At 41.8% G+C, this 9,592-nt stretch overlaps 1 protein-coding gene and 1 pseudogene across 1 annotated transcript in view; one reads left to right on the forward strand and one right to left on the reverse strand.

Annotated features, from left to right (window-relative positions):
* Positions 1–9,592, reverse strand: part of LOC122064769 (histone-lysine N-methyltransferase ATX2-like) — a gene marked incomplete at its 3' end in the record, with an annotated part of 72,633 nt that overhangs the window by 42,483 nt on the left and 20,558 nt on the right. Inside the window, 7 exon segments of the mRNA XM_042628528.1 lie at positions 1,414–1,570; positions 4,447–4,503; positions 5,483–5,544; positions 5,636–5,701; positions 5,782–5,899; positions 6,140–6,187; positions 6,361–6,519. Coding sequence (XP_042484462.1) covers positions 1,414–1,570; positions 4,447–4,503; positions 5,483–5,544; positions 5,636–5,701; positions 5,782–5,899; positions 6,140–6,187; positions 6,361–6,519 — 667 coding nt within the window.
* LOC122064772 lies at positions 1,257–1,373 on the forward strand (annotated as a pseudogene).

Consider the following 9,592-nt stretch of genomic DNA (forward strand, 5'->3'; position numbering starts at 1 on the left):
CCAGTTGTCCCCTCTCGAGCCTGATCTTGTCCATTTGGACCCGGGTAATTCTCCTTTCCCTTCTGTTGATCCATGTCTTGAGTTGCCTATTGCTGTCCGTAAAGGCACTAGATCTTGTACTTTACATCTTATTGCTAAAATTGTTTCTTATAACTTACTTTCTCCCTCCTACTATAGTTTTGTGCCTTCTATACCCTCTATGTCTATTGTAAGTTTTGTGTCTTCTCTACCCTTTATGTCTATTTCTCATGCCTGGCAGGAAGCGAGTGCAACTCACAATAACATGCAGCTATGGTTGAAGAGATGAAGGCTCTAAAGAAGAATGACACAGGGGATCTAGTGTGTCTTCCCTCACAAAAGAAGACAATTGAGTGAAAGTGGCTCTTCACAATGAAGCAGAAAGCTGATGGTAGAGTGGATCGTTATAAGGCCAAACTTGATGCCAAGGGCTTTACTCAGACTTACGGGATTTACTACCATGAGAGGTTTGCTCCAATTGCTAAGATGAACACAATCCGTGTTATCTTATCTTGTGCCGCCAACTTAGATTAGGATCTTTAACAGCTACTTCCTTAATGGGAACCTAAGGAGAAAATGTATATAGACATATTCCCCTGGGTTCACTTGCTCCAAAATCCAAGAGAAGGTATGCAAGATGAAGCATACATTACATGGGCTAAAGCAATCCCCTCATTCTTGGTTCGGGCCTTTTCACAAGGCTATGGTTGCTACAGGCTACTCTCAAAGCAATGTCGACCACACTCTTTTTATCAAGAGATCTGGTGGGAAGATTGTTATTTTGATAGTCTATGTAGATGATATTGTTGTTACTGGTGATGATCTGGCAGAGATAGCTTTGGGTGAGGAATTCGAGGTCAAAGATCTAGGATAGCTTTGTTACTTCCTTGGCATTGAAGTTGCTAGGTCCTCCTGTCACACCCTGCCTCCAATAGACTAAGGCATGCGGCACTGGACATCTCACCATATCCAGTCAGCCTGTTTCTCTAGGATCTAAACTAGGGCAGATCATAACACCACAATTACACTACGAAAGATCAGAGTTTATATACATATGCACAGTCTAGCAAAAAAAATATCTTACATAAGCTCCAGTGCCAACTAAGTGATAAGATATATTTACAATTATTCAGATAAGAGTTACATACCTTACAAAAAGAGAATATTCACAGTTTACAGTATCTCAGTTTACATTCTGCTAGGCAAAATTAGCTGGTCGGTTTTGGACCTACCAGTTTGGGTGCGATCATACCAGCACTAATGCACCAAATCCCATAAAACTCCATAGTTAAGCGTGCTTGGTGAGAGTAGTATTAGGATGGATGACCCCCTGGGAAGTCCTCATGTCGCACATATTTTTTTTCCTACTATACTTAGTCTTGTAATTAAACTTACCTCTTTGTCCACACCACCTGATGAGTTCCCCAATGATGTTAGCAGGCTGAACAGGAGCAGGTGGGGTCACTTCTGCCTTCTTGGCACTCCACAATTGCCAACCATGCCAACATTGGCTTCCTCTGCTCTTTCTTCTTGCCAGTCCACAAGTAGGGGTATAAATATCAAATTAGGGTGTTACACCTCCTGCGGGATCTACTTGTCTCAGTGGAAGTATGTGCTTGACCTTCTTTCTGAGACAGGCATGTTGGGGCAATCCGGCAGATTCTCCTATTGATGCTAATGGTCACCTGAGTAGCAAGGAATGTGATTCTGTGGATAAAGGGAGATATCAAAGATTAGTACGTCGCTTGATTCATCTTTCTCATACACGCCCTAACATAGCATTTGCCATCAGCCTGGTTAATTAGTACATGCATGATCCCCACTTGGACAGATATGGATGTTTTACTACATATTCTCCATTACCTGAAGTCTATCCCAGGACGTGGCATCCTTTTTTCCCCTCATGATCACCTTAAGGTGGAGACCTTCACGAATGTTGATTGGTCAAGTTCTCAAGATGACGGTAGGTATACTATTGGTTATTACACCTTCATTGATGGTAACTTGGTTACTTGGAGAAGCAAGAAGAAAGCTGTAGTCATGGTTTAAAGTATCTCCGATACCGATACGATACCCTCCGATACGTATCTTAAATTTAGCCGACCGATACGATACACACCGATACGATACATGAAATTTTTAAAATCCTTTCGTATCGATATATATCCTATGATGCATATCGATATGCACCAATACACTATCAATACGTACTGATACTCTATGAAAAATATAAAATCAATGTGAAATATATGTTTCGGTATGTATCAGTACGTATCGGTGAGTATTTGTATGTATCAATCGGTACGTATCGATGAGTATCAGTACATATCGGTGAGTATCGATATGTATCGATCAATACGTATCGGTGAGTATCGGTATGTACCGATACAGTGCGCTACGGTCATATAGTGGCCAAGATGAGTATTTTTTTCAGAAAACACGAATTTTTGAGGGGTTTTTGTTCCAAAGTTGCTGCCAGTCATATTTCTCTCTAACTAAAGTGGAAATCAAGGTTGGGAACAAGGATTTTACATTTATAGGACAACTACAAACCTTGGAAATCAAGGTTGGGAACAAGGATTTTACATTTATGGGACAACTACAAACCTTGAATTCTTAGTGCGATACCCTCAATTTAGTGTTTATGCATAATACATGTTATCAATAGTTTTTTTAACAAATTTTTTATGCAAAAGTGTTTAAAAAGGTGTTTCATATCCATTTATGTGCGTATCTTTAGCATATCTTAGCGTATCTCCGATACGATACGATACCCTCCGATACGTATCTTAATTTTGGTCGACCGATATGGTGACCGATACCGATACTTTAATCCTTGGCTGTAGTTGCCCGGTTAAGTGTTGAAGCAAAGTTCCATACTATGGCCCATGGCATTTGTGAGCTCCTATGACTTCACAGTCTTCTCACAGATTTGGTTGTCCACACTACCCTTCCTATGAAGCTCTTTTGTGATAGCAAATCTACCATCAGTATTGCTCACAACCCTAGTATGATTAAACAAAACATGTGGAGATCGATTGACATTTCATCAAAGAGAAGCTGGATATAGGTCTTATCGTTGTGCCTTTTGTTCCCAATAGTGAACAACTGGCTGATGTATTTACTAATGCTCATAGTAGTAAGGTGTTTTATCATATTATCTGCAAATTGGGCATATGTGATATCTATGCACCAGCTTGAGGGGGAGTGTTTTAATAATGGGTTTTAGGGAAAACGTCAAATACCAAACGTGTCCTCAAGTCCTTAAGGGGTATAATGGTCCTTGTAATACTCTAGAACTTTCTTTCCATTATTATCAATAAAGAGGGCTGGTGTCATATTTGAAACAAGTCATTACTCCATCTAACATATGCCAATAGCTATGAGATGTAGTGGAGCCTAGTGAGATGTCGGGTTGCTTGTTGAGGTGCTTGTTTTGGTTAGTGAGATCATAAGCCAAAAGCTCGCCGAAATTTCGGTGATTTCAACGAGGCCGAGACTAAATAACTGGCAAAAATCGACACTATTTCAGTGAAAATTTGGTCATTTCAGTCATGTCTACATTGTAGACCAGTTTCGGCAAGATTTTGGTCACTTCAGTAAATTTCAGTCATTTCAGTCATCTCCACACTGTGGATTAAATACACTTCTCCTGCAAAGTTTCGCCAATTTCAGTAATTTCAGTCTGACTGAAATGGCCAACCGAAACAAGTTTTCGAACCATGGGTGAGATGCTAATGCCGGCCTTGGTGAGAATCCTAAGTCATATCCCTCTTTCTCTTTCTTTCTTCTTCCTTTGTTATTAAAATTTCACAATTCTGGTTGTGTTGTCACCTCCCTACCATTCTGTCTATTGAGAATTATGATTCCTCTACAAGGGCTGAATAAGGATCCCATTACAAGGCGACAATACACATTGTTTGATGAAAGAAAAGTAAGTGCATTGGACATCATTGCCTAGGCATCGCCTTGTGACAGGACACGCCTATATTATATTAATTTTATGACACATTATGAGTTTACGTTGATTTATCATTTATGTTTATTGCTTTTTTTATGAATATGCTTATATTATATTAAGTACTGTATTTTGTTTGTAATATATTAGTTTTCACATATTAGGTCACTTGCATAACTATATCACATTGCATTGATATGGCCTAACAAAAAGGGCATACCCAATGCACGAGGCTCCCACCATATAATATTGTATTGATATAGCTTCTGTGTTGCATATAAATATAATTACATAAAATTATCATTGCTGTATTATGCATACGGCACAGCTAGGGCGCCTTGTCGCCTAAGCACCCCTTCAATGCCTTGTGTCACCTTGTCAACTTGACAGCTATGATATCAGCCCATCAAAACCATCAATGCAGAAATTGGTTTCAGGGTAAGTAGTTGTTAGAACTGTCACAATCATACCTGGATGCAAGCCCCATAAAAAACACCACAAATGCTACACAAAAGTTTCCAACGATCCTGTGAATTCCAGAACGAAATCAATTTGATATCATTATGACTCTTATAATGCAAGTACAGATTGAAATATAATAACATAAAAGGGGGCAGTGTTTCCAAAAAAAAGGCACATCCATGGTTCAAAAACTCGACCAAAATACACCAAAATTTCGCTAATTTTGAAATCTCCGAGACGATACAGAAGGCAAAACCCAAATTTTAGCTGTCAAGGAGTCGCCTAGGCGTCTAAGCACCTTGGTCGACTTGGATGCCTTGTTGGTGTTGCCTTGCTTTTGCACCCTCTCCAATGCATTAGGTCTCCAGACACCGTGACAACTATGCCCCGGAATCAGCACTGATTCACTGAAACTTTTCTCATTTCGGTCCAAATAACACTTTGCTTCATCGAAATTTCACAAATTTTGGTCATTTCATTTCTCATTTTGGCCATTAGCCCCTCCCCCAAATGGCCAAGCAAAAAACATGGAAACAAAAAAGACTGTTTCGGCAAAATTTCTGTGTTTCTGTAGTTTTGGATATACCAGAATGGGAAAATGAAACAAGTTTTTGAACCTTGGGCAGATCACAAAAGGAAAAAACCTTCCCACACAGCCGGTTTTGGAAACCCTTCCAAAACGGTCCAAATATTTGCCACGTGGCAGATCAGATGGAGCCCAAATTTTGCGGAAGGGTAGTTAGGGTCCTTTCCCTACAGTCAAGTTGCAGAAAAAATGGAGGTCACAAAGTGGAAAAATAGAGCTTTGAAAAATCTAGGGAGTAAGGTTGGGACAATGGGCGTACATCGACGGATGAAAAATACAAGAATGCATGAAAAACAGTAAGGATATTTGATTGAATTTGAGTCAGAAATTTTCCATGTGGCTAATATATAAGTGTACAACTAATCCAACAGTCAGTCCGGACAAATCAACAGTCCATATGCTCAAAATGGGGCCATGAGAACGACTTTTTTACATATGGGAAATAAATATCTAATTACCTTATTGATTCGGTTAAGCACATCAATCGGCACCATTCTCTTGACATCTAATAGGCAAGTCTCTGAAGAATGCTAGGTGAATCAGAAAACAAGAAGAGTGTATAATTGTAATTCCAAACAAACAACCAGGTTTTACAATGTAAGACAACAAACCGGGTATCCATATAGCACAAGCTAGATGAGCCCAACTTCCATCAGTTGTAGGCTTCAATGCACCTCCTAAAAGAAATTCAATTCCCGGACTTAATGATGGATAATTTATCACACCACTACTGAAACACTTTTGACTGTTAGCATACCTACAACAGGACAAAGGCAGCATGGTGGGGGATGTTTGGCCATCCCTGGCTTACATAGGTTTCACAACCATAGAACCCCATCGACAGGTTTTAATTCACCGTAGCATCTAGCATGAACCTGAACAATCATTAACTTAAATATAAACCTCAAAGGAACAATTGGATGAAAAGCACACATAAAGAGAATTCCTTTATCCAGAAAATTTTAGGGGATACTGATTAAATATAAGAAAAAGAAAGCAGTTTGGGAACTGGGAAAAAAAAGGAAAGGAAGGGCAGATACAATGTTTGCTTTCAAGGTACAACTATTCCTCACAAAGATATATGCAAACTAAGATCACATAAGAAAAAAATTTACCATCATTCGGCATTTATCACACTGCAGAAACAAATTGTCTTCATATTCCTGGGGAATAAAGAATTCTTGATAAGCTTAATTTAATCCATACGAATTATAAAACTTGAGGGATGCAAATATAAAATTGGGAAGAAAAAAAAAATCCAACCGACAAAAAATAATGACAGTTTACAATGAAAATAAGTTGAAATCCCATAGTCAAAAGAGAAAGCTTGTTAAACAATGGCAAATGTCTCCTCATCCATGTGGCAAACACTACATTTATCAAGATCTTTCCATTCAATATGAACAGGTCTGTAACCAGCCGGCAAGTCCCCATAACCTTCCGAGGAAAACTTACATCCGGAGTACTTCGAGGACACTCTAGAATTTGGCAATTCCTGCTAAAGTGCCGAAAGATTTGTCAGAAACTAGAAGGCAGGACAAATCAAATGTCCAAAAGTAGAAAACATGACAAAGAACATATAGAATAAACTCAAGAAGAGATTGCCATCAGATACTGAGTGAAATGGTAAACTACACAATCATTAACTAGAGAATGGTAACTTGGTACAAATCATCCACTAGAAAAGATGGGAAGGATTAGCCAGGAAATATTTTCCAAGAGTCAAAGGTGGCGTGGCCAATCAATTACATTTTGTTAACTATATGTCAACGCTGTAAATCATGGCTGATGATTAAAATAATTAACACAAGTGAGAAAATTTTTTTGAAATGCTAGCTGTCAACCCCAACAAATGATGTCAGTGGCCTGTAACCCCCTCTGCCTATGCCCTCTTCTTCTCCAGTGGTTTCTCCCACTGGAGCTCCCCCCTCGCCTAGCCCTATCCTCCTCCTCCCCCTCCTCCGCAGTCCTGGGCCTCCCCTGCTCCTCCCACAGCCGCTCATTCCCTTTTCTTTGTCCCTCCCTCCTCCATCCATGACAAGCTCGTTGGTATCTGCCCTGTGAATCTGCTAGAGGCCGAAATCTTCAAGTGGCGCAACTGCATCATCGGCCACTTCCTTAGAGCCAGACCTCCTTTCCACATCATCAAGGCATCTCTCACCAAGCAGTGGAAAATTATGTGCTCCCTCTCCATTTTTCTCCTTGATAACGGTCTGTTCATCTTCAACTTCTCCGACCCCGCTGACAAAATCATTGCCCTGGAAGGTGGTCCCTGGCAGGTTGGGAAGAAGCCGATCTTCCTTCGGCACTGGGATCAATATACCACTCTCGCCAAAGTCAGCTACAAATCCAACCCCATTAGGATTGTGCTCCCCAATCTTCCCCTGCACTTCTAGTGTCCTCAAGGACTTAGCATCGTTGGCTCCGTTATCAGAAAGCCACTATTCTCAAACAAAAGAACTAAATTTATGGGTAGACTTGCCTTCGCACGAATCTATGTTGAAGCCTCTGCTGATCAGACCCTGCCTTCAACTGTTACAATCCTTGACGATGAGGGGTACTCTTTTGATCAAGCCGTTGTGTACGAATGGATACCTCCACACTGCTCTCTATGCAAATCTTTCGGCCACTCGACCAAGAACTGTTCTGCCGGTCCTACTAAGCTTCTGAACAACGATACTATGCCTGCTTCCTCCTCGGAGGGCCCTGAAAAAGTTGCTACTATTATGCATCCTGATGGGATCTTTGATGAGCTACGAGGGATTGATCCCTCTCCATCTCTCGCCCCTGTTCACCATGGAAGAAAGAAACTCCGCCATCGTGGGAGACGTAGCCAAACCCACTTCTGCAGACCCTTCAGTCCAACACCGCTTATCTATCGAACCCAATCGCTTCACCCTTCTGTCTCTCTCTGAGTTGGAGGACGATTCGTCATCCCATCGGTTGCCGTCTCCTCTACCCCCTAATCCTGTTGTCGCTAGCCCAACCGCCTACCCTGGCCCCTTGCTTCCTGCAGCTCACCTTCCCCCTGGCTCTTCCAGTCTAACAATCTGTCCTTCCTCTATCCCTCTGCACACAATCGACATCCTTCACCCTTCACTCCCCTCGAGCATCTCTTCACCCATTCCTCTGTTTGGTCCCAAACCTCCTCTTACCTTTCAAACCTTATGTCCAAACACCCCCTCTCCACCCATCCTCTTTACCCAACTCCGAGACCCTCATCCATCCACCCGACCCTCCTCCCTCCTAACCCGACTCCAGCCTCACCCATTTCTCCTTACCCGCCTAACATCCAAACCTGCCCTCCTTGTAATACCTCGCTTCTTAAACCCGGTCTGATTTCGCGGTTGAACCGGTTTAACCATGCAGGAACCGAGGCAGAGGAAATTAGAACGGGTTCCTTATGGGCTATGATGGCACGGGTGACCTTAAACACCGGCTGGCCAGACAAGTCCGAGCCAGTGCCAGAAGAGACGGGAGTGCCCAAACCGTGTACGTGCACCTACCATAAGGCTATGTACGGATAAAACAGGTATTATATCTGTATTTTAAGGTATATACGTATGCTACATCGTATGCCTGGGGTGGGGTTCGAGCCGAGGTCCGAACCCGGTCAAAATCCCGAGTCTTGGCTCTCAGGTGGGTAAAACAGGTGGGTACACCCACCCACCTGAGTGACCCATCCAAGACTATTCACTTAATTAGGAATAGTATATAAGGCTTTATGATTTCTTTTCTTTCCATTTATTACCCTCGTACGTTTGGTGAGAAAAGTAAAGAGGAGAGAGAAAAGAAAGGGAAGAAGAAGGAAGAGGAAGAAAGGAAGGATTTCAGTGGCGCCGAAGCTCGATCTTGCCATTCCGGTGCCGGGAGAGTAATCTTCAACTCTAGATCTACAGTTGGAGGTAAGAAAAATTGGGTTTTATGAACATTCACCATACCCAAGCTTTAAACCCTTGATTCGAGTATGGTTTCTTGAGATCTTGTAAATACCCTTTGAAATGATGAATCTAAGGTTTAATAGATGATTTATGTGTTGATCTTGAAGGATTTGAAGAGATATTGACAAGGTAGAAGAAGCATTGTGAGTTGGAAGTGATTTGAAGGGTTTGAAGTCATTTTTGGGCAAAGAAGGTAAGATGGTTTCCCTCACTTGAATCTAACCTAGATCTAGGTTAGAACCATCCTATAGGACTTCAAAGGTGTGAAGAATGGGTGGGGGAAAGCCCCATTTGATTCCCCAAAGAATGGAGAAAATGGGGAAGAGACAGAGTCATTCCCGCCAAAACCGGCGGGTATAACCGGCGGGTAGGCGGGTACCTACCCGCCGGTCATAACCGGTGGGTATAACCGGTGGGTAGACAGCCCACCTGTCTTACCCACCTGTTTGGCCCCGAAGGTGATCCTTAGGTCCGATCGAACCCAAATCGGACGTGTGACCTTCTTTCGACGTTCTAAACACGATTTTGACATCGGATTTCCTTAATTTTGATTCTAAAATGGTGAAGTACTAACCCCGCTCAATTATGTTAGGTTCACCAAATCCTACCCGATTCGCTCTGGATATC

Source organism: Macadamia integrifolia, unplaced genomic scaffold (genome assembly GCF_013358625.1).
Source record: "Macadamia integrifolia cultivar HAES 741 unplaced genomic scaffold, SCU_Mint_v3 scaffold1753, whole genome shotgun sequence".
Classification (NCBI taxonomy): domain Eukaryota; kingdom Viridiplantae; phylum Streptophyta; class Magnoliopsida; order Proteales; family Proteaceae; genus Macadamia; species Macadamia integrifolia.